We start from the raw sequence: 26,123 nt of genomic DNA, 5'->3' as shown, positions 1-26,123 counted from the left end.
GCTTGCTCTTCTGGACATTTTTGTTTACATAACTTCTGTTATCTAAATCTTGAATTTTCCTATGAATAACCACAGCAGCATTAATCCCCTTATCTTGTATTTTTTTTTGTTCTTATACATATGTCCAACAGAGGAAAGCTTTTTAAAACAGAGAGAGCTCATTTATTTGACCAAGCAGCATTGAAGCAGGTTTTTCAATTTGTATTTAGCTCCCCTGATTTCACCGTCTCCATGGAGATGGCTTTCAGTATGTCAGACGTGTGGCCCTCCCACTCGGCCAGACGCAACCTCCTGAAACAGCTGCTCACGCTGCCATTTGTTCGTATCAGCAATATGTTTTTTGCGTGTTTGTGTTTTGGATCTTGTATTGCTCTTGGGAATATTTCCTAAAACTCCAGTAGTGTATGTAAAATCAAATCAAATCACCAAAGCTGGTAAAATGATTTCTCAATTCTCGTTTCTGTAAAGGTATTAGTGCATGTGGGGTTATTGGGTTAGGTCAGCTCAGACCCAGTGGGTTGGAGGCTGCACATCTAATTATACTTATATTACATTTCTATAAAAAGAAACACAGTAAGAGACAATATTTAGTAATGTTTGGATGTTTGTAGAGAGGTACTGTGCATATTAAGCTGTAGACTGGATGTTTTATGCAGACATAGGAGAGACTTGTGCTATAAATAAAACAGGGCTTCAGCGTGCTCACTTGCGGAATAATCTATCTGACACTATGAAGAAAGCCTGAGAGAGGGGATGGAGGAGATGGAGAAAAGAGCATAGATACAGAGAGACTCATGAAGGATTTTAAACAGGGGGACTGAGAAGACAACGAGAGAAAGTAAAAGAAAATAAAATATTATGTAGGTAGACTATGTTGTTAGTTTAGTAGTTTAAGGCTATTCCAGGTACGTTAAGCAAAAATATAAAAGTTGGTTTTGAGCTCCTCGTTCCTGTATGTAATGTTTTTTAAAAAATGTCTCTAAATGTTAGCCTACAAAACTTCTAGGGGATGCTTCTATATGACGTTTTTCTCAGGGGAAAATATTTGCTGACTGAGCACGAAGGGAAAACCCCTCTGTAAGAAACACAGTCTGTAGCGAGGATGAACTATTTCCAGGGTGGTGACCGGAATCAACGGATTTTCAGCTTGACCTGATGTGATCTTTTTTTTTTATGCTTACAGTGCTTTGAAAGCGTGTTTCTTCCATACAAATTTTGTCTGTTTTTACTTTTTTTTGACACATTTATGCTTCACATCATCAAACAAACATTGAGATCAGACTCTGCATAAATAGAAAATGCAGTTTTGAAATTCTAATTTTATTTATTACAAGAAAAAAACCTCCAAACCAGTTTGGTTCCATGTGAAAAATTAATTACCCAGAATTATGATTGATCAAATTTTGCAGTGGCCTAGTTAAAGTCCAGACTTAAATCAAATGCAGATGCTTTAATAGGCCATTCAAGTAACATGGCTAATTAAAATAAATCCTTCTGGACAAGTGGATGATGCTTTATTTTTGTTTTTTTTTTAACAAAGATGATCCATGATGCCAACAATTAGACAACTGGTTATTATTTATTGGCATTTTCAATTTGATCTAACTTATAAAAATTATTTATAGTCATGGTGCTTAGCTTATAGTTGCCAGCTTGATTATTGGAAAAAAGTGATTAATATTGAAATTAGAAAACATATTACATTTATTAAAATTAAATTAAAAATACAATTGAAAATAAGAATGTAGCAAAAATAATTAAAATTTTCTGTCCATTTGCTTGTATGATCATTTGCAGTCCAATTTTAAATTCAAAGATCAATTTGATGAGTGGCACAGTCTTAGTTTAATAGTTTCACAAATTATGAAAATTGGAATTGGATAAAAAACAACAACAAAAAAAAAAACTGCAGATGGTTCGCCTTTATTCGGAAACAAGTTAATGTCAACATGCAGAGTCCAGGATCTGGTCTTCTAAATCGATTTTTCTTTCATTTTTCCACTGATGTGTTATCACTTCGAAAATTATATTGGATCCCCAAAAAAGAAAGCATTAGAATAACATCACTATCTATTTAAAAAGTCTTCCATTTATAGTTCTGAGAGCAGCTCGCAAAACAGACAAGCCTTTTAAAAATAAGACATGCTTGTTTCAGTATTTTTTTCTTATGGAACATGCAAACAGTCACATCAACAACCCCCTCAGATGAAACATCTGAAAATAATACTTATGCTTATGTATGATGCATATGCTCAAATATCAATGCTTTGCTGCTTGTGATCACCGTGTTAATCTGCTGTGAGAGTTACTGATAATTCATTATTTTAACTTAAGCTATCAATACCTAGAGTCCCGCTTCTCTGATTGCAAACAAATACTAAGATATCACAATCAAACATGAAACGGAGCAAGAAGGGAATTTGCTGAAGTGCTTTAGCATGTTTGAGGGCAAGGTTCTATTGGTATCTCCTTATCTTGTTATAAAAGTAGCTAATGTCAGAAAACTAACTTTGGGAAGACAGCCTCCAAGGCTGTGTTTCTGTGTTGAGAATATTTTTAGCATAGAATATTCTTTAGAAAAATAAGGCTCGCACTTGTGCTTTGTCAAAAAAAAGAAAAATCAGATTTAAGTCATTTTGCTTTTGTTATAAATTTCTGAGTTCTTGACGCAGCATGACCGTTAGAAGTTAAAATTGAAACCAGTTGTATTACATGTAATAAGTCATGATATGAATTTATTGTCTGATTAAAAAATGACCACAATTTTCTGTCTTCACACTTCAGTAGGAGGCAAGCAGTCAAAACACAGCTATTCATGACCTCATTGTTTATTTTATAACGAGAGGTTAACATTAAACACAAACCACGATCCAATACGTGAATGTAACTTAGAGAATGCATTAGTTTTATTCCTTGTTTTGTTTTTCTGCCAGGTTATGGAGTTGAAAGGTCAGATGATCCATGTCCCTGAGTCCTGCTCCTTGATGTTTCTGGGCTCGCCGCGTGTTGATAAGCTAGAGGAGCTGATGGGCAGAGGTCTCCATCTGTCAGACATCCCCATCCATGATGCCACACGAGACGTTATCCTGGTAGGGGAGCAAGCCAAGGCCCAGGATGGCCTAAAAAAGAGAATGGACAAACTAAAGGTAAACAAAAGCATAGAAAGAAATGTTAGCATTAAGCTTCTTGCGATATAGTTTTTAATAATACAGACTGCTGTATTTTTAAGATCTGATGTATTACCATAACTTGTAAATGTTATTACTTATAATAAAATTATTAGCTCCTAAGCAAAGAGTGATTTAGGATGATTGGATCCTTCTGTGTAACATTGGTTCTGTATAAGTAGGACCATTTGTCATCCAATATTCATTGAATTCTCAGCATTAGGAGTTAAAATTATTCAAATCACATAGTAGCTTTTTGGAGTCTGCACATTAATCACCTCTTTAAGACGAGATCTGGTCTCTTGACTTTAATTCTAAGAAATAAGCAGCAGATTGCAACTTGTAACTGGGATGACAGTATGATGCTTCATACCTCACTAATGCATACGCAGTAAATTCACTTAATAAACTAAACTGATATTCATCGGCCATGTTAACTGTAAAAAATGTGGTTTCAAAGCTTCTTGTAACAACTCAGTGGATGCTCAATGCATCAGTCTCAGTCTCTGCAACAACCCCGCCTCCCTTCCCTAGGCTGTAGCTATAAATAACTATCATATTTTGCATGCTTGAACAGTACTATAGCATTAGATCTTCAGAAAAGTTAGAATCAAGCAGATATACTCAGCTAAAAATAAACGTATGCACGTACTGCGGCAGATTTCATTTGGCGCATTACTCTTAGCTTTTACCGTTCTTGTCATCTGCTGCTTCATCAGCGAAACAAGTCTCCTGACCTCGCTCTCTCGTTTCTCAGGCCACCTTAGAGAGGACACACCAGGCTCTGGAGGAAGAAAAACGAAGGACCGTGGATCTCCTGTATTCCATATTTCCGGGTGATGTGGCGCAGAAGCTGTGGCAGGGCCACCATGTGCCAGCGCGTAAATTCGATGATGTCACCATGCTGTTCTCGGACATCGTGGGTTTTACAGCCGTGTGTGCCCACTGCACACCTATGCAGGTTATCTCAATGTTGAACGAGCTTTACACTCGCTTCGACTACCAGTGTGGCATTCTGGATGTTTACAAGGTCAGTGAATGGACACACATGCATCTTTTCCATGTTCTTCACTTTAATAATGGTCTCCAACCTTTCAGTTTAGTTGGGCATCCAGGTCTTGGTATGTTTCTAGTTATGCTATAACCATTTCTGAATGATGAACTGAGAAGTGCTACATGAGATCTTTAAAGCTTGATATGTGGTTTTATACCAGACAGACCTCTGATGTTGTTTGTTCACTAATGTTCTCCAACTAACGCTTACAGCCCTCATAGAACAGCTTTGTCTGTATGGAGATTAAAATTACAAACAAGTCTACTTTTTAATCATTTGACTTCTGCAGGGAAATTGTTGATTTTATTTAGGAGTGTCAGTGTAGAGTGGACAAAATACTTTTTAAGCACTGTGTGAGTGTGTGTGTTGGAAACGTGAATAATAGCCAGTCTGTGAAAGCTTATCAAAAGATTCTGGCACCTTCCTGACATCTTCTCCTACAAAAATGGCTTCTCTTGTAATAGTTGTCAAACCTGTGACATAGCAGATAGCAGAGATGGGAAGAGAAAATGCTGAGATGGAGGGAGACAGTGGCTGTGATTAGGATGGGTTTTGAGTGTTGCGATGGAGGAGTTGGTTTGTGTGTCAAGCAGGAACAGGAGGACACCAGAGGAGAGTGAATCACCCATATGTCGCCATTGTCATGGTTACTGTCGAAATGATTTAGCCTGTGGCAGGCTTTAATGAGAGCAATTTGTATTTCCAGATTTCCTTTTTTTGGTTGTCTGCTCTAAATCTATTTTTTACAGAGTCTGTCATTGGTATTGATTTCTAGCTTTATTTTTTGCATATAATAAATCCAAGAAGCTCGCTTTTATTTTTAGTTTTAAAATATTTTAATAGATGGTAGGAACATGTAGCTTTTAGTGCTGCTATGTGTAGCTCAGTAAGATGTATGCTAGGAGCATGACATACTTAGCGAATGAAATAAAAAAAATTGGAATAAAATGTTTTTCTACACAATTTACTACTAAAAAAAACGTTTGCATCTCTGTCACAACTTTTTCACATCATCATGCTTTGATCAAAATTAAACAGACTTAACAAAGAGGATATAACGAATGCTCATGCTCCTCCTTCTTCTCCCACATAGATTGAGACAATAGGTGATGCCTACTGTGTGGCCGGTGGACTTCATAAGAAGGTTGAAAGCCATGCAAAACCAATTGCACTCATGGCTCTAAAAATGATAGAGCTTTCTGAGGAAGTACTAACGCCTGATGGGAAGCCTATCAAGGTGAGTTTAATTTCATTTTTCCTTTACCATGCAGGCGCATTGAGTTGTTAAATAACTGAACTAGACGAGACATTGTTTCATCCTGCAGTTTAAAATGATTTCCATCTAGCACTTTGAGAATATGAAAGGTTTATGTATAATAATGTATTTGCTTGGTTTGTTTAAGGATAACAACATTTAATTCTTAAGGTTCATGAACCTTTAATTCCTTTAGTAATTTTCCAGCTGAGGGTCAATACTATTCTGAATTATTGTACAATCAAGGGATACTGATATTTACTTTGGTATGGCTCAAAATTATAATACAACACATTAAGCAGAATATTACAGAAAGGACAACATAGGAAGGAATACCTGAAAAACAACTGATGGTGAGATATGGACAACTAAGAGATAATGTAAATAAATGAATTAATAAGCAGACAAAAAAAATATACTGCGATAAGAAAGACCCATTTCCTACTTTCCTGTTAAGAGGAAGACTGCTTTTCCAAAGTAGAACAATATCCAAATAGAGGATGAGATTGGTCTAATTTTCATTTCACTTCACCTATTGGTAGGAAAAACTTCTGACTGATTCATACTTGTTTGTATGTTTACAGTTGTCTAATGTGGATGCAGTTGGATAGATTTTTAATTTAGTAGAGACTGTAAAATATTGGTTGTTTTCAGGCTCAATGTTTTTTTGTAGTTTGCTTTTGATCAGATCTATGCTGATCTGGGGAAACTCAGGTTTTTTGTTTTCGTCAGCCTAAAGTAAAACCATAGTTTTTTTCTACTCAATAGCATGCATCATAGTACTTTGGTTCTGTCAATCATGCTGAATAATCTATAGTAGTTCTGTTTTGGGGTTGCCTTGTAACTAGACTAGATTGTTTCCTCAATGTAATGATTTATCACAAAAATAATTTCTTTGAGCTTCTGCCCAGCAAACAACCATAAAGGATCCTCTGAAAGACTTCCTATTAGAAATTTTGTGTCAACTCCATTCTAAACTAAACATGCTATAGTTCTGAAGCACTGATCAGATAATCAGAGTGCACTTTCATTTTGTACTCAAGTTATTGTTGATACAACTACATATTTTTCCATTTTTGTGGTGCGACAGAAGGAGAGCTGCTCTGCAGAAAATGACATCTGTTTTATTTACTGAAGAAATAAAACAGCACGGTGAGAGGAATTCATCATGTTAGCTTAGGTGAACATAAAAGAAACACAGAATGATTTATTAATGCTTGTCCTCAGTTCGGTTCCCCTGAAGGTCATATGAAACTTGAAAGGAGCCTGAGAAGCTCAGCAGGCTCTCATGCAGTCTTATGTAACTATGATATATAAGTAATTAGTCCTGTGATCATTGGGATATTAGCTCATTTGTTAACATCTCTATAGTCCTGGAGTTTGTTTTGTTGTTTTTGGTCATCATGTAAGACACTGACTTTTATTAACAGTCAGTTGATAAAAAACTTTAATGCAAGTAAATACAAAGTTAACCTCTGACTTTATGAAAGTTGCTGAAATGTTCTTTAGGACTACATGAAGATAGATAAAAATCAGAAAATTGTGGCTTATACTGTATATGTATCCAAGCCACCTTACTGTATTAGTTTTTTGGGTCCACCTATGCATAATTTAGTCTGCATTATAGTGCAATTGTAGTGCAGCTAATTTAATAGCTGCACTAAAGGCCTCAGAAATTTATTAGAGGAAATTAGTGAGCAAACAGCAGCAGGAAGACCAAAAAACACTCAGTGGTAGAGTTGAGAAGAAGCCTAAAGTATACAACTCAGTGGAAGTACGGTAGGTACTCTGGTTAAATGAGACAAAATCTGAATTTTTTTGGTCTTGGTGCAGAGTAAAACATGGTGGTGGCATCAAACTTTGGGGATGCCCTTCTGCTGCAGTGTTAGGAAACCTGGTCAGAGCTTGTGTGAAGATGTATGGATCTAAATTCTGGGTAGCCATTCGGTCCAGTCATGCAAATGACTTGAGAAAGAGACAAATTTACAGCCAAATTTACAATGGAATGACTTAGATCGGGTCAGAAATTCAAATAAGAAGCAAGACTTAAGAAATTCTGTTTGCAGATACTCTTCATCTAGTCAAACAAAACCTGAGGTATTGTGAAAAGATATTGGTCTTGATTTGCCCAGCATGCTTTGTTAGTGAAGCCCAATAAAGTACTCTGAAGGTTGTGTATGTAACATGATAAAATGTGATTCAGTTCTAGCGTTTTGAACATGTTTACAAGGTACAAAAAAGATACAAAGGGTCCAGATGTTCACCTTTGTCCAATCTTTGTTTAGATGATTAATTTTGCCACATGTTCAAGAAAATGCAGATATTTGGTTCCAAAAAACATTTATTTATGTCTTTTTTCCCCACAAAATCTATATAGCATAGTTAGGGACCAAACAACTAAGTGTGAAAGAAGGTGAGACAAGGGAGCTGCTGAAAAAACAGACAGGACACTTTTATGTGTACCGCTGTGGTCCTAACATGGTCCATTTGTCTCAAAATAGAAAGCCCTTGCCAAGCGTTTCTGGCCTGCTCTTTTTCTCTTACATTTGCTCTCTCTCTCTCTCTGGTTTCCCTCTACCTCTCTATCTTCTTCTCCTCCTAAAAGGTGCTCCTTTATCTTCTGTGTCTCACTCCCTCAATTTCTTTCACACATTTTCCCTGGGTTTTGTTCTTGTTCTGCCTTCCTAGAATTTTTGTTTTGCCATTTTTTCCATCCTACTCATTTTGTGCTGGCATAGAGCAGAGATATACAGATACTCAACACTTCAGGATGATAAATGCTGTTCAGCAAGTGCTCTCAGCCCAGCCAATGTTTCACTGTTATGCAAACTAGCATGAGAGATGTGAGAGAGAATGGAGAGAAAATGCTTTGTGAGACACAAATGGACACAGAGTGATTCAAGGACATTGAAATATATTGAGGTGTGAAATGTCAAGGGGAAAACATGGATAGTAATCAGACACTGTATGTTGCTTCCACTATGTTATTATTATTATAAAGTATGAGACAATATTTATTTATTGTTTGTCTGGATGAGTGCATGGATAGGTGGCTTTAAGAGAGCAAAAACAGAGCCAAACATTTGTCTTTTCCTCTAGATGAGGGGAGGAAATTTAATGCCTACAAGATAGTTCATAAGTAAACTCTTGTAAAAGTATCTACCAGACATCTGCAGTATCTGCTGCAGTTTGCATTCAGAAAGGATCAGAGGCTGATCATGCTGACCGAAAGTAGCTGTGTATTTTTTCTGTCATAGTGCAGTTTCAACAACTGCAGCCTTTCTGCATGCAGCAAAAGGTTTTGATTGTGCAATGCAAAGTCTAATCTCTTCACCCCATTAACAACTCACCATTCGACATGCTCGTGTAACAATATGAAGAACACCGTAAGGGACTAGCACATGAAACACATTTACACTTGCTATTACATAATGCTTTATAAAAACGTGCCGAACATACAGACGAAGATGCATTTGTAGATGCTGCCATTTCAGTTGGTCCAACAGAGAGTTTCCAGTGTTTACAAAGCTGTAAGGATAGCATACCATCCATGCTGCAGAGAGGACACATCTGCACCTCCTCCATGAAAACATGTCATAACAAGTGGATATCGGTACAGTCAAGCACTGTGTCTTGCAAGAAACTTTTTAAAGGACATGGTTGGAGAATTAAGGCCATAATTTGTTGGTTTTTATTTTAAGATACATTTTTATGTGACTAAGCGATTAACAGATTGTTTATGCCATAGCAACAAATTTTAAGTTTGCACCACATTTGTCCCTCCAGGAGCTAAATATAGATTTTACTGTATGCAAGTTAATAGAAAGAATTGTATTGATTTATTCTTTATTCTTTATAACCTTACAGAGAATCAATTAATATTTACAAACCGCTGAGGATAATTAATCTTGAATTGCTTCTTTTGTCTCAGTGAAGAAAAAGTCAAACATCCGATTAGCTAACCTGCACAAAATCTCTGCTGCAGACCAATAATCATTTCCATAACAGTGTTTGCCCTACTGAGTGACTGAGTCATCAGTGATGTGGATAGATAAAATAATATTACAAAGGATTAAATAATTACAAATTATATACTGAATTTATTATTTAAGGTAAATAAAGATTATTTAATTTAACATCTGTAGTTTTAACTAAATATTAACATTCATAAATATGAATTTTTGGACCTTTAAATTGTGAATTGTGGCACTTGGGGCTTTCCATACCTGGTGGGGTCTAAATTGTTAATATCTTAGACTTCTGCTTGATTGACATGTATAGATTTGAGCTCCAAATGCCATGGACCAAACCTTCCCTTGGCAGCAGACATACAGCAGGATCTTCATCTTATTGGTGGTTTGCATTGTTTCATTTTTCAAAGCTGAAAATTAATTTACCCACTTGATATTTTTTCAATCTACTGTCTCTACTTCAGTTTATTCTTGCTGATTTGTCACTCTGCATCTCTTTGTTCTTCTATGGACGAGGTGTTTCAAAAGTCAGAAACAAATCTTTTTCCAATTTTTTGTTTGTCACCCTTCTGTGCTAAGCTAACTATGTTTACTGTAGAGTATCAAACATAATGCAAACATGTTGATCATTCAAGTTGTTCGTTGAATCACTGTTTTATGTTTGGTTCTGTGATTTAAATGTTATCATTACTTTTGTACCATGCAAGGCTTACTGGTTAAGCAATTATCAGAGTCACAAACAAAAGCAGCAATGAATGTAATGCTATCTACATTTGGGTAATTTATTTCTCAGCCATCTTAAGGACTTAAATCACACCCATTTTTCCCATGTTCTTTTATTTATTTATGTTTTTTTCTTTTGGCTTTTAAATAGCCAGTTAACACTGCAGCAGAACGTTGCCACTTCAAAGTTGGAGTGAAAGCTGTAGACACCAGACTCGAAAGCTGAGGTGCAGCTTTCGAGTCTGAATATAAGCGTGTGAGCTGGCACATGTGGATGCGGAGAAGCATGCCTTTCAGTCTATCTCTGTATCTATTATCTGTTTGTCAGCATGGCCAGAGGCTATGCTGTGATTGGCTGCCTGTGCCGTTGCGGCATTTGCTCTTCGACTTCAATGAGGGCCATGTGCAATGGATGCTGACTCACGGCGAAACAGAGGGGAAGAGTGTACGGCTATTATTGTTTGTATTTTAAGGCTCAGAAATAAAGAGAACAGTGGGCACAGATGCAGATGTGTGTGTGTATGTTTATGTGTCTGTCTGAGTGGTTGTCTGTTGTAAAGACAGGCAAGTATACAGCCGTCTGTATGCGATTTAGCCACAAAAATAGGTCACACTGGTGCACCTGCCATCCTTGTTCTCCCTTGCTGTCTGTTTCATTTTCTTTATCACTCCCCCTGAACCGTCAAGGTCCAACCATCTAATTATAGGTTCACTTTGCCTTTCTCTCCATTGCCTTTGCATTTGCTAGCGCTATCTCACTACAACCCTCAGCTGTTGTTGCCATGACTCCATCGCAGTGTGCTGGAATGCATGTTGAGATTAATTGTTAACAATCTACTGGGTTCCTCTGGGTTTGGTTTGTGATGTGCAGCATGTAAACTTTAACTAATTGTTATAAATCAATAGTTGATCAAGTGGCCCTGAATTGGAAGGATGGCCTTCACACTGCCTGCAGTTATGTATAGATTCACACTAGATTACAAATTGAGCACCATAAACCTGTTACCAGGGGGAGAAGGAATTGATAATTTTCCCTCTCACTCTCATGCTATTTTAAATCCTGTTGCTGCAGGGTATATATGAGATTAGATAACAACATCCAAGCTATTATGTAGTTATGATCTCTTCGCTACAATGTCCATTACTCATCCCAAAGCATACACAGTACTTCTAGCCCCAAAACAAGAACGCTTTTGTACTGTACAGTAATTAATTCCATCAGTTCAGCTCAGCTCGGAAAACTAATTTGTGAGCGCGCTCTGCAGTGCCTGGTGTCATGTCACTCTAGAGGCCAGGTTGGGTTGAATTCAGGCTTAAATTAAATGAGTTTGCCCATATTCTCTGCTGCAGACATGACACACTGAAGCTCAGTTTCTATTTTCGATATCTGTCTAATTTCATTCCTCTGAGCTGAACATGGGATCTCATGTATGATTGGCCTTCTTATCTAAACCCAAGGACAATATTCTGTTCTAGTTGTTAGAAGGAACTTCAACAGGAGTTTCATGACATGTCATGAGTCTAATTGCTCTTCCCTTATGTCTTTCTCCTTCCCTCTCTTAGTTAAGAATAGGTATCCACACAGGTTCGGTTCTGGCAGGCGTGGTTGGGGTTAAAATGCCGCGATATTGCCTGTTTGGGAACAACGTCACTCTAGCCAGCAAGTTTGAATCAGGAAGCCATCCAAGGTGCATCAATGTTAGTCCAACAACCTACCAGTAAGTACCAGCATATACAAATGCATGTTTTTAATAAAACAAAGTAAGCCCTGATGTTGTTTTTCATAGAGATTTAAAGGTAAATTATAAAGAAACATTTTTGATCACATCTGTTACAAGGTGCTTGCCATTTTTAAGTACTTGGTAGGGATGAGTCAAAAACCCATAGAATTAATCTTTTGTTCCAGTACTATATTTGAACAACATAAAGCTAACTAACCTTTACTATGATTACATTTATTCAGTACGGAATCATTTCGAAAGTTAAGAAATAAATACTTTTTTTTTAAATACACCTTATGAAATCCTACTCTTAATACTTTATACAACACATTTTTTACCAATTTGTCTTCTACTATAACGCATTAATTCCAATGGATCATACATAGAGTGGGATCTCTGACCTTTCCTCTGCACAATCTCTCAACATCAACCAGAGTTACAGACCCTGTCTTCTGCAACCATTTTTCAGTTCATCCTAAAGGTTGTTGGTAGGACTTAATCAATCTAATCATCGATTTGAAGTGAAATCTTTCCTTTATAAAGGTAATAATTCTATTACACACTTAAAATACCAGGATATTTCTTTAATTTCTCTTTGCTCCAATTTATTGTCAAATCAGTGATGATGCAGTGTTCATATTATAGGAAAATAACCATGAACTAATTATCACATCCATGTGCAAATCTATTAGTAGTTAAACTAATGTGTCTTTACTTATATTTAGTTAAAATAAAAGTAATAAACAAGAAAAATAAGGACTAATAAATGATTTATTCACACCTCTCCCACCAGAAACACAAGTTACTCACTGCCTGGGTGTCTGGTTCACAGTAAGCAGGCAGTGAAAAAAGGATGCTCTTTATCTTTCTCTCTTCGTCAGGAGCCTCGGCTCACTGAGGACCAGCCTGGGTTACTTTAAGGGAGTAGGTAACACGTACTGCCAAATACAGGCTTTGGTCTCTGGATGAGTGAGCTTCTGGTTACCAGTCGGGACTGAGTGTCAGAATAACAGCAGGTAGTAGAAAGGGGCTATTTCCTGGGCTCAGCTTCAGAATTGGTGTGAAAATACAGTTTCTCTTGAGTTTGCAGAGACAAATAGCCTCTCAGCAGTGTTTTGGGACAGACAACTAGTTAACGTTGACGGAAACACAACATTTTCTCAGGCAAGTCTCAATGGCCTCAGATTATCAGTTGGTACTTGTGGATGGCATATCTGGCTTAGCTGGTAGTAAAGCTTCACACACATCTCTGTGTCCAACGAGCTGCTCGAAACAGTGGGGGACATAGAAAAATGTGGATCAGTGATATGCCAGGATGGTGGGTACTCAAATTAATGTGTTAGTGACAGCCCTCACTAGGCTTTAAAAAAGTAAAGATGTTTTCCCCGAAGGCCTCAGAAAATCTTCTAATCTCCTTATCCCTTTAAAACAACACTCTGCCTTAAAACATCAAAACTAGCTTTGCAGTAATGGTAACCCCCCCCCCCCCCCCCAAAAAAAAAAAAAACCCAGTCTATTAGTAATTAAAGCTATTGTGAATCACAAAATGATTCAAATTGAATAGATTTCTTAGCAAATAAAAGTCTGTGTGCAGGACAAAGAAACTGACTACAGGTTTATCAAAACTTCAGTGTCTCAAGCAAAAGATGGAGTTTTATGGCCTTGTTCTGACTTCTATTATTTTCTTTATTCTGAGTGGGTACAGAACTGAAAGATATATGCACCCAAAATTTAATCCTGGTGCATTCAGCATTAGAACCACAACAGTATAACATGAGATAAGTTGTTGCCTTGGTCAGAAATAGGCAGCATTCGTTTCTGCTCACATCTCGATTACTTGAAGGGCAAGTTCTGCTGATTTTCTCATTTTCAATTAAATTCAAAAATACTTTATTAATCCCAAAGGGAAATTAAATAATTAATAAAATTTGAGGAGTGGCTTTGAGAAAAAGTTTAGTTGTATGTATTTAAAAGGGATTGGCTAGGCTTTCAAATAATGGTGGCACTGGTCATTAGAAAAAATTATTCTTAATTTGGGATTTATTTTTCTTAACTTAATAGATGCTCTGAAATTCAAGGTTAGAAATGATCATATTTACTGAAATTATCATGATTATAAACAGCTAATGAATGTTATTGTATTCTGTTTTACACTATTTATAACTGCTGATTCTGTTCTTTTATCAATAGGTTGTTGAAAGATGACCGCTCCTTTTCGTTCATCCCCCGTTCTCGGCTGGAGCTCCCAGAGAATTTTCCCAAAGAGATCCCAGGGACGTGTTACTTCCTGGAGGCAGGGACTTCGCACAGCCACGCCTCACTTACCAGCTCCCGCTCGGCTCCTCCGGCCTCTATGAGGAAGGTTTCCTACAGCATTGGGACAATGTTTCTAAGAGAAACCAGTTTGTAGAATCATACACAGATGTTTAAAATGTAAGCAACTGGATTTGAATGACATGAACATACAGGAAACCAGTCATGCAGATTTGTGGTTATGCAAATGCACTATGTAAAAAGTGGAATTTACAGCTGATTGATGAAATATGCTTTCATCATAGATGAAAGAGAACAACTGTCCCCATCTCTTCCCTGAGCAGTGGAGATATTCTTCAAATGACTTAAGGGACAGCAGCTGCAGTAGTCCTTTATCTATCCTCCAAGAGGTGGACTGATATAAGCAAATTGTGGAAAAACCTTTGGACAAAAACTCTGTTCTAGCTGGATGTCTCGGCTGCAGAACTGGTGTCTGGCTCTTTGCAGCGGTTCACATTCAGACAACACCCAGACCCTTGTCCGCATTAAACAGAACTGAGTTAAAACTCACAGCGATCACACTCATGACCACTGTTGCCCTCATTAGCCATTTGCAAACAGAACAAAACCCCTTTTCATTTATAAGGTGGGTGCTGAAGAATGAATTTTGTATGACTTACTGTCCATCATGCCCTCATGTGCGACAAAGACCTGTAATGGAAAACGATACAACTCTCCGTTTCCTTCATGTTCATCTGTCTGTAAGTCATGTTATGCTTTACTAAACGTAAGAGCTGCTCCTCCAAACTGTTGACAGGCGGCCAGCTGGCTGGGATTTGTCAAGGAAACAACAAGAGGATTTGCTTTGAAAAGGTAAACGTTGGAAGACGAATGCAAACTAGAGTCATACTAATCCAAACTTATAGCCCTGATTGTTTTGGATCCTCAGCAAACTATAGCAGACAATGTTGTAATAATGGAGATAAACAGAATGCTAATAACACAGAAATGTAGATGTCTCACAGCAACTACTCTTTGATTTTGTTTTTTTTTTTATTCCTGTGATTATTTGTTTTTAGTGTATTACATGCTTTAGCCTCATTTTAATAAGATGAGCTGTTGTCAGCATTTACCAGCTTGTGCTTACTTGCATTCAACTAATCAGCATTTTTAGCTACATGTAGCATTGTCTGAAAAGCTTTGCTTTTAGGATGGACCTTCCCAGATTGGTCTGCATCTTGTTTAGGTGACATCAATGCTAACAGGTATTTGTGTGCAGGTATGTCCCTTTTCATGTCTGCAGGAATAACATTGTTGTGTGTTTTAGTTTGTAGAGCTGACAGGAGGAATCAGACACAGTTCACAGTTCCTCAGTCCAGATATGAAAGAATGTTGAATCAAAGGTTTTACTGAACATACAGCCAACTTAAAGATGTATTTTTTTTTCTAACTGCAGTGTTTATAAAAACTAATGAAAACAATCCTGCATTTGTTTTACCCTGTGAAAATTTAACCAAGATACAAAAGCCCAAAATGATTCATGCCCCTCACAGATTTAGACTTTTAATTTTCATGACCTCCTAGTCTTTCAAGTTGAAAGGTCACCTTGCCATCGTTCTAGTCATTCGCTCATTAGCTCCCTTCAATGATTTATTTTTTTTTCATTAGATTCAACTCTGGACAATAGCAGGACCACACCAAAATGTTAACACTACTGTGAGTAAAAGAAGTTGCTGGTAATTCAAAGATTACTTTGCACTTAAATCTGCGGAGCTATGAATGCATTTTGGGAATAACTGTAAATAAAATTCAAGTTGACTTGTTTGCTGGCAAACTGAGTTCAACTTGCTGAGTGAATAACCCGGGCTGTGCTAGACAAATCCAAACATAATTATTAAAAATTGGTCATCATAAAGTGGAAATATTGTTTTTTGATAGTTTGGCTTTAGAGTATTTTACTGGAGACTTTACAGATTTGTGTTGTGTTCTAAATTAACATTTATTTAATTGCTATTTTTCACGACCTGTGAAATTCAGCCCAGATATTACAAATTGAAAAGTTGGTTGAAGAGGAAGACCTTTTCATCGTAATAAGACTTACTTAAACATTCCCATCACAGCTGTTTTTAACACACTACTTGCTCATAACAAGTTCAGAAATGACAGTGGTTACATAGGTTTAAATAAGGCATTCCTCTGTGCTTGCTTACGTCGTAGTTTAAAATAAACTGAGTTTTTTTCTCTGAAAGTCATTTCTATAACCATATTTCTTCATACATGCTTTGAAAGAAAAATAAACTTGCAAAATTATGTAGCAGGACTTAAAATAACAAACTAAATGTGCCAGTTTGTTTCAAAGACGCCACCAGCACAGGTTAGACATGATTTCTAAGTAACAGTGTGGTTTCTGTGTGTCATTCTGGAAGATCGTTAGCTAATTGTAGGAGCCTGAAACACATGCCATATGAAAAATCACTTACTGTATGTTGGATGCAAAAAAATACCAATGTTAATATGCTCCTTTTTCACAAGTAATGTAAAGGAAAGTGACACCAGCTTAAAAATGCAATACTTTTTATTGGAAGAGAAGAAATGATGAATAACAAAACTGTCTGCTTTTAACATACCTGAGCGGTGAATTATGTCATTGTCAGTGATACATACATAACGTAATAAATACATAGATGAATACAGATTTATTAAAGAGATGGTAAAAAAAATTATACTATTAATAAAACTAAACAGAGAATAGAGCAAGTGAGAGTAGATTTAAAAAATACAGACTTGTTCATGTTTTCTAGTGTGAGATTTACTTTTCAGTTTGGGGTCAAAGTCATAGCATCTCATCAGTGGTTTATCCGCAGCGGTCGGCTTATTGTATTCTAATTCTTTTTCATCAGATGAGTTTGAAAATACAGATGTTATCCAGGGATCAACACATTAACACAGCTTTGTGTAAGGAGGATTTGGACTTTGAAGGGACATTGTTGTGAGTAAATGTGATCATGCAGCCATTTTTTGTAAAACATGGTGAAATGGGGAATTGTTAGCTTTAAAACTAAAGACTTTCCATGGATTACATTTAGAGCTGAAAACGTATATTTTCATATACTGTATAAAAATATACAATATTTCTTTCTTCACTGTCTGGTATAAAATCAGACTAAACTTTTCCTGTATTGCATCAGTTACTATTACTAAAATTACTACTATTTAATAAATGCAAGAATAGTGGGAGAGAGAAGTAAATTTAACTTTTTATGAAAGTTATCATAAACTAAAATTGTTTCCAAATTAAACAACTTGGGAATCATTGATGATAGTGGCATGGCTTTCTGACAGATAATTTCATAAACTTTTAATTAAATGAAGGCCACCTGTCGATGTATTTATGGCTGCAACTCAAAAACACTGCTTCCTTGTGCAACATAATGCGAAAAATTTAAAGAAATTGGCCGAGGTATGGGGAAGAGAATAACGAACCCTAGGCTGGTACCTTCTCGAGTGGACTTTTCAGATTTCTGGAGGTGCCATGTTTGTCTGCCCAAACAATTATATCCAACTTCAAACACCATAAGGATGTCTAAACTCACAAGCTTAAAAACATAGTCCACTCTGTGAAGTATGGGGATGGCAGCATCATGTTGTTTCACAAAATAGATGACATCATGATGTGTAAATACTAAATCAATGACTTTAGATAAGTCATTGATTTAATCTCTTCCTAACAGAGCCTCTTTTTTGGAGAGTTCTCGAAAATGACAGCCCCAAAATTAATTCCATATATCTCAGGAACTGCAAGGTTTATTTGACTGGTTCAGGTATCAAAATAAAGGTAATATTCCTTTAGGTCTAAAAATCAACATTTGTTTTACTGAGAAAGAACAAATACATGTGACACACAGTGAAAAACTAAAAATAATAAATTCTAATAAAAAACATTACGTAATGTGGATTTTCCTTAAAATGACCCATTTACTGCGAATACTTCCGAATAGACAATGACTCTATTCACACAGCCAAATTAATTACTAAGTGGGTTGAGGACCATCAAAACTCCTGATCTCAGTCCCGTAAAACATTCGTGGTGCATTAGTGTCCAAGCAACTTGTCCTACAAATCTGCCTCAGTTACACCAGTTCTGTCAGGAAAAATGGGACAAATTAATCTGAGAAGGAGAACCAAAACCTTTTGACCTTTTACTATGGAAAGATATGTTAACTTGAATTTGAGGAAAGCTGAAATAAAAACTCTAAAAATCTCTCCTATCATTCTGGTAAGTAGTAAATAGAGATAATTTTAGTATTTTTAAAATATCTCAAAAATATATATTATATTTTTGATTGTGTTTTTTTTTCTCTCCACAGTAACTCTAAGACATATCATCTATCATTCCTGTATGTGCCAAATGATAAAGAAATAATGGTTTAAGTTCATATTTGTCTACATGAGCAGTCTTTGAACTATATGAAGCAGAAAATACATCTTGCTTTAAATAAATGCTACAATATTTAAAAATGTTTTTCATACCAATTGTGTTATCCAAACTTACTGTAAAAAATCTTCTCATATCTATTTTTAAATTGCTTTGTATTATGAAATTACACTTAAGAAACTGACATATTGGAGGAAAAAGTGAGCACAGATGAAAAAAAAAAAAATCTAGACATTAGTAATGCCAGTATTTGCAAGAAGAAAATTAACTCGAAACTAGTGCCATTGTTCAGTAAGAAGATCTAATCTTAAGCAGCGAGTATTTGTGTCTAGTGTGCATTAATTTTTCTTAGACAAGTTGCTGCTCAGATTCAGGGCTGGTAGATTGTTTTGTGTGAAGATATTAGTCAAACTGAAAGAAAGTGAAATGTTATTAACATGCTTCTGTTTGATAGTGTCAAAGCATAAAGCTGTTTTTGAACAACAATGCACGCTCAAGGTAATAACAGAGAAGCAGCACCTGCAGCACCCACGTGAAGCAATAATAATATGTATGCAGGGAGACAAATCAGTTTTCAGATACATAAGTGTGAAATCTTATAAGCAGTCCTATGTACATATGTTAACATACTATGAGTTGATATTACAGGTTAGTATTGCATACATGCAGTATTATATAACAAATACAACTCTTGTAGCCTGTATGTACTAAAGGTGTTGTTTTCACTGAGCTTCGGAGCTTAAACTCTGTTTCTGGGCTAAATAAAGCGGATTACGCTAGCATCACACCCACACAACTTGTGTCCAATTCTCCAGTTTCTTGTATAATATCAGACATTTAGGAAATCTTGTGGCTCTAGCTGTTCTGACAAATAGGTTTTCCAGGTGCTGTTTCTCTGCAGAGTCATGGATTATTACACTGCAGTAAATATTCACACAAACCATTACAGTCAAGTGTGAGAGGGCCTCAGTGTCCAGTAACAAAAAGCCAAATCAATAAGGATTTTATTTTACACCATCATTTTATAAAGTCAAATAACTTACAATTCTGTTTGAGCCTTATCAAAATTAGTTCACAAAAAAATAAAAAATCCAGTAACCTGTTTCAGTTGGTTTCCTTGGTTAGGTAGATCATTTATGTCAGTGTTTGAACCATCTACTATTAAACTGACTGTCCCAAATCACACATAAGCATTCTGCACCCTCAAGTGATGTCTTTTCCTATGACTATGATGAATAAAATATTCTCTGTATTTTCATTTTCACTCCGTGTTATATTTCAAGCTGATTTCTTTACCGATGTACTGATAAGATGTCTTTTTTTTCCTGCTTGATATGCATCATTTTCATTTAAAGTGAGTTAGCTTTTTAATTTTTGTTTATGTCTGAATGTTATAAAATACATCTATTTGCCGTGATTAACTCTATTCCCAGTGACTCACTTTGCGACAAGTCCGAGCTGATTAGAAACCGATATCAGTTTGATCAATGGTTGCCTGGTTCGTACAGCAGAAAGCAACATGACTCACATCTTTCTGAAATGTCTGAAATGTTCACATTCATACAGAGTGGGAAAAAAAATATCCAGCCCTGCTCCCTCTGATAAGTTTTCCTTTTCTGGAAACAGTACACTTAATCACAAATCTTCATATTCTGTTTTTTTTTTTCTTTTTTTTTGGTTTGTTTCAAGGCACATCTGGACATAAATTGTGTTTGACCCTGCTGTTGGGATCAGGTGTTTGCTGTGTTTTAGGGTGCTTGATGACAGCTGACGTTTAGGGCACATCTTCTGTCTTACATGCTGTAAATAAAAAAAAGAAAACACCGAGTATCTTTACAATTACAAAAAAGCTTTGGACTCTTATTTTGAATGCATTTGTCACCACATTTTTGAGACACTCAGCAGTTATTTTACATATTGAATTTGCATACAAAGACTTAAGGTCGAAAAAGTTCTGATAAAAGTCTTAATGTTTCTTGAAAGACTAAATCCAGAGATATGGGGTTAAGATTCTCCTTCTCATATATGGAGCCCTTAATAGTCAAGTACCATCATACATCAGAGATCTGATTGTCCCATAAGTTCCTAACAGAGCACTTCGCTGTCAGACTGCAGGTTATATTTCCAGACCATGTTTGTCTTTGGCTCTATTGCAAACGAATCAAATCAATGTTTTATTACATCTTTTACATAGCGATTTAGTCCTCACACTGAAATGTTTTTTTCTAATGCAGCTCAGTCTTTAATTTATTCAAACCCTTCTGCATTGCTTCATTCCCCCCGGCACATCCTCCAGTTGTCTCTTTACCCTCTCACGCCCTCCGTGCATCCAGACAAACAAGTCGTTACACTAACAGTTGCATGTTTTTGCATATTTCACTGGACAACACTTGGGATTAACATCAAACAGGCAAACCTGCTGATGGAAATCAGACACAAACAAAAGCTACTGGAGTGTCAGAGGGGACTTTCCTTTAATTTACATGCTGGACTCGTCTTACTAGTCAACTGAAGCTCTGCTGAATTATGGGATGTCAGTGGTGTTAGCATTTCAGCAGTGGGTTCATAGGAGATGGACTCTTTTGTTAACTCATGAGGATATGTGCAGGGAAGCTGCTGTATGAGATCTTTTAATAACTGTGAAGTAGTATTCTCCTGTTTTATGATGTTGTGCAAACTGAATACTATCTTGCTCTTATTTTTTGGTTTTTATGTTGGTTTTTTTGTTGTTTTTTACCTTTGATTGAATCTGCACGCTTTCATTTTGCCTGGCACTTCTGCTCTACTCGAGTCTTAGACTCAGCTCTCTGAGGTTCACTGCTTCCCCCTGTAAAAGACGGGGCCTCTGGTGCTGCTCCTGTTGTTACTCGTTGTGCTTGCGAGATTTCTTCCAGTGCGTCCTTCAGGCCAGCTTCTGGTGTTCAGCCTTTGCTTTCCAGGGAGGGATTCTCTCTCCCACGTTGTGCATCTCTTCCTTTTGAGACTTAGACCTGCTTCTTTATTAGTGGTTAAGTCTACACAGGGTCATTTTCTGTAGTTAGGTAACAAAAAAAAATAAGAACATAGAACAGCAATTGTGCTAAAAAATCCAAAAAATGCAAAAAGAAAAAAAAAAAGCATTAAATGCTTCAGCTCCTGAAAAATTTAAATCTCAATTTAATGATACAAAATTTAACTTTTTTTTTTTTTAAATCTCAGTTCCCAAACACTGATCAGAACTGATCTATTGGAAATTGTCTGATTTTAATCAGTGGTTAATTGATTCTAATTCTTCTGAAGCTAGGATCTATTAATGCATCACTAATGGAAACACCAATTTATCAAACAAGGATTATTTCAGTCATGGAGAAGATTGGGATGCTTAATAACAGAAGAAGTAAAGCTCCCAAATAAAAAATAGTTGAACAAGCGCCTGTCTTTGTCATACATTGAAGCCGTAGTTGTTCTTGGGGAAGCTTTTGAACAGAATGGGCTCCTGCAAGTCTGTTGTTACTGATATGAGGAGAAAAGTCTATGTGCAGCTCATTAGCAAAGAGCTAATCCAATGAAAAGATACTCAGCTTCCCTTAATTGCTTAAGAGAACTGAGAGTCCTGTAAATTTCTTCTGATTGATATTTATCCATAGATGATAAATGTGGAAGGAAGATATATGATACAGTTATTGAGCTTTGTCTTCAGTCTTCTTGTTCTTCAGTGATTCAAGAATTTCTCCAACATGCATGTAAGAATCAAAGCATGATGGAATAACATAACATTTTGCAAAACGTATAAAATTAAATTTTACAAAATATCCCACGCTTCTCCCCTTTAACTCTTGGACATTTTGGGGTATGTCCGCAATAAACCAGTCCACCAAACATAAATCTGTGTCTTCATGTGTATTTCATTTCTGTCTTTTTCCCAAGCAGGCCTCTTCCTCTACTCCTCTCCAGCCATCACTCACACTGTCCTTTCAACGTCCTTTATTTGTGTCATAGTTTTTTTTTAAAATCACTATTGCTATTTAAAATCTTTTGGTGGTATCTCCAGGTAATAGTATTAGTGACGATTAAAAGCGAAAAGTTTAAATGATGAAGTAATCAAAAAATGTTCATCGGAAACTTTTGGGGAATTTGATCAATATGGAAAAGCAGGAAGGCACTAACTGTTTGCTAGGAGACTCAATGGCATAAAGAAAAATTCCCAGATTATTAAAAAAAAAAAAAAACATGAAGAAAAACCTCACTCTATATCTTCCTGACTGAAACATTTTCCACCAGGGTCAGTGGAGTGGAAAACAGATGAGCAGGATCAGGGATTAGTGTTGATCCACGCAAATTAAAAGATCACAGAGGCAGCCTCTCAAGGCCATGTGAACGCCAGGCCCTTTGTGTCCATCTGGACGGTTCTATATGTATGTATGTGTCTATCTGGGAGTTCTTGTGACCACCATTGAAACATTACTGCCCTTTATGTCTCATTTCCATGCATGTGCAATCAAAGAGATTTCATCTTCAGACATCATGCGAAGTTTATTTAACCTGTGAGTTAACAGCATGCTGTAGCTCACAGGTTATCTGTTATTAGGATATGTTATAGTTCATTAAAAGGGGACTACACTTTAACAAAGAATGAGCAGAGACATTGCGGCAAACATTACAATATTGACCATGGTGTCGCATCATATTTTAACCTCAGGATAGTCATAGACTTTTATAGATTATTTATAAATTTCTGACTACTCATATTAACCTTAAAATATAAACTGTTTCACTTAAGTTATGTAGTAAGAATCATTTAAAGGCACATATAATAGTGTCATTGTTTGTCATAAAAACCACAACTATTTCTTATTGTGGATTTTTTTTCTACCTATTAAATAAATGTACTACAGCTAGAGGTTCAATTATCTCCAATGTGGCTAAACACAAATGCCTGCCACACTTTTAGGATTTTTATTTGAAAATATTTTTGAATACTCTTTGTATTTTTGGTTCTATCTTACAATGATGTGCCACTTTGTGTTGGTCTGTTACATACAATCGTAAAATACTGTACATTGAAGCTTATGGTTGTAAGATGACAATACGTGCAAAAGCTCAGGAAGGAGGAATACTTTTGGAACTCTCTCAAACACTTCTCATCTTTTCATCTAGTTGCAAAAAAGTACATGTGCATATGTTCTTATACGTTAAACAAATCATCTTATATGGATGCCACATAAATATCCACAGCTCACTTCGGATACTTGATGTCTACAAATGGGTGCTTTGATACAACTGATGAAGCACATAAAAGACTATGTCCTCTTTTAACACTCCAAAGACAGACTGCATCTAATGGCGTTGTGCGTGTGTGTGTGTGTGTGTGTGTGTGTGCATGTGATTTATCCCTTTGAAGTCTGTATAGGGATGTTCAAAGAAACTATCCAGACAGACACACAGCTGATGAAACAAACTGGTGAATACCGTGTGTGTGTGTCCTCTGCTGATGATTTAAGGACATGCTCCCTGCACTACTTCCTGGAACATCTTGTAACCTCATTACCATGACATCATTAGGTTCTCATTTAGACCAATCTGATTTATCTGATCTAATTATTTCACATGGATTATGAAAGAAGTCCATTATTACAGCCAACAGCTGGCTAATTACAACCAGGGTATACAACTTACTGTGTACTTATACACTTTGAATATTGCGTAGGATTCATTGCTTCATTTGCAGCTGGTTCATCACGATGTTGCAGGTGAATAAGATTGTCGGTGTCTTTTCCCGCATCTATTCCCTGAGACGCTACGATCCCATTTTGAAGTCATATGTTCTATAGTTGTAATTAATAATATTACACATCGCATACTTGCATCTGCTGCACATGACCGCTGTGTGTGTGTGTGTTTTGAAAGACCTGACTTCAAAAATGTAATTGGTAAACTGTGCAGAGCCATTTAATTTTGGTTTGCCAGCCAGTGCTGGACAAGATCACCACGACACCCTCTTTGTCTGTTTGTGGATGATGACTCTCTTCTTTGTTCACAGAAGTCCAAGAGTCTTAGAAATGACTTTGTAAACTCTTTCAAACTGATAGATGTTAATGAATTTGTTTAGCTGAAGGCTTGGTGTGTCACTTTTTAAAACCTTTTAGCCTACCTCATGTTTCCACACTGATTGCATTTATTTAATTTCATGAATCTGCAGATCTGGCAGAAATTAGAACTGGGGTTAGCAACTGAAAGTGAACTCAGCTTTTTAAAAACTTAGTTTGAATCCGACCTGTGAAAACGTGGACCAAACCAGATTGGCTTGGATAGATTCTTCACTTAGTAAATTAAATCATCATTTTAAAACTGCTTTATGCATTTACTCAGGTTCTCTGTTTTTGATCAGCTCAAACATTTCAAAGTGGACAAAAATATTAGCCTAATACTTCTGAAACATATTGGTGCCACAGTATGGTAAAAAATAAATGTAAATTCTAGGGAAGTAAAGAGAAAGTGTTATGTTGGAGCATTTCCATTCTTCATATCTGTCTTTCCAAAAATCACAAGGTATATGCTGTAAAACCCCTCTAACTTATCCACGTTTTCCAATAGTAATTGGATGTGTGACATGCAAATGTAGCAGTGTGATGTTATTACACTAGATTGTAAAGTGAGAAGCTATTCCGGTAGGAAATTATATGAGCACCGACAGCTTTTATTTTGAAAAGACGACCAATCCATTTCAAAACAGTGGGTAACTTCCTGTCCCAAAATTATTATCTTTATTCAAATTTAATATGTTGTGAATAAAACTGTGAATTATTACCTTTAATGTTTAACATATTGAGTTCATAGATTGTTGTTTAAAGTATCAGTTCGAAATTTAAAAAGAAAAGTTATCGGGTCATACCATTATAATCTGTGAAAGGTTTTCCCACGCTTTCCGTCGCGCTCTTTCTGTTCGGATTCCGTGGGAGAAGGTATGAAGTTTTGCTTTTTGTGTTTAATAAGTGTATTTTAAGTGTAATAAGGGTTAGTTTTACTACTGTTTTTGTAAAACAATGGGTGCTGAAGCACTTAACCTGCAGTTAGCAGTTATCTAGCTGCTCTTCTGATACATGAAACATTGCTCCATCCATGTGCTGAAAATAGTATTGTTCATGATTAAACAGGCGCTGTGGAACACTGTGAAAAGAAAAGCCTGTTCTTGATTACTATTTTCTGCCATTTGAATGCAGGTATGTGATGTTTCATTATTATTTTTGGTGGGATTATTTGGTTTAATTATTCTGTTTAATTATTTCTTTTCTTATTCATGTACTGTTTAAGATTATTATGTCCATGTTTGGGCTTAGTTATTAATTAGTGTTGCAATTGTTTTTATTTTGCAAGGTAAATGTGTTACTTTACACAAGTCACACGCTCTTTTCTGTTCGGATTCCGTGGGAGAAGGCGCTGTGGAACACTGTGAAAAGAAAAGCCTGTTCTTGATTACTATTTTCTGCCATTTGAATGCAGGATCATTAAAAGTGATTTCCAATCAGCTGTGGTCTGGCTGTGGTCACTCTTCTACAAGACACAAC

The 26,123-nt window shown here is 36.3% G+C and overlaps 1 protein-coding gene across 1 annotated transcript in view; it reads left to right on the top strand.

Annotated features, from left to right (window-relative positions):
* gucy1a2 (guanylate cyclase 1, soluble, alpha 2) overlaps nucleotides 1–16,890 on the top strand; it is a 43,419-nt gene extending 26,529 nt beyond the window's left edge. The window contains exons 5-9 of the mRNA XM_032590685.1: nucleotides 2,934–3,146; nucleotides 3,925–4,197; nucleotides 5,315–5,458; nucleotides 11,734–11,888; nucleotides 14,082–16,890. Coding sequence (XP_032446576.1) covers nucleotides 2,934–3,146; nucleotides 3,925–4,197; nucleotides 5,315–5,458; nucleotides 11,734–11,888; nucleotides 14,082–14,301 — 1,005 coding nt within the window. The 3' untranslated portion in view covers nucleotides 14,302–16,890. The remainder of the gene's footprint in view (nucleotides 1–2,933; nucleotides 3,147–3,924; nucleotides 4,198–5,314; nucleotides 5,459–11,733; nucleotides 11,889–14,081) is intronic.
* Nucleotides 16,891–26,123: the final 9,233 nt, after the last annotated feature.

The sequence above is a fragment of the Xiphophorus hellerii genome, chromosome 18 (genome assembly GCF_003331165.1).
Source record: "Xiphophorus hellerii strain 12219 chromosome 18, Xiphophorus_hellerii-4.1, whole genome shotgun sequence".
NCBI lineage: Eukaryota > Metazoa > Chordata > Actinopteri > Cyprinodontiformes > Poeciliidae > Xiphophorus > Xiphophorus hellerii.
The sequence above is the reverse complement of the archived record's forward strand: the minus strand, read 5'-3'. Positions and strand labels throughout refer to the sequence as shown.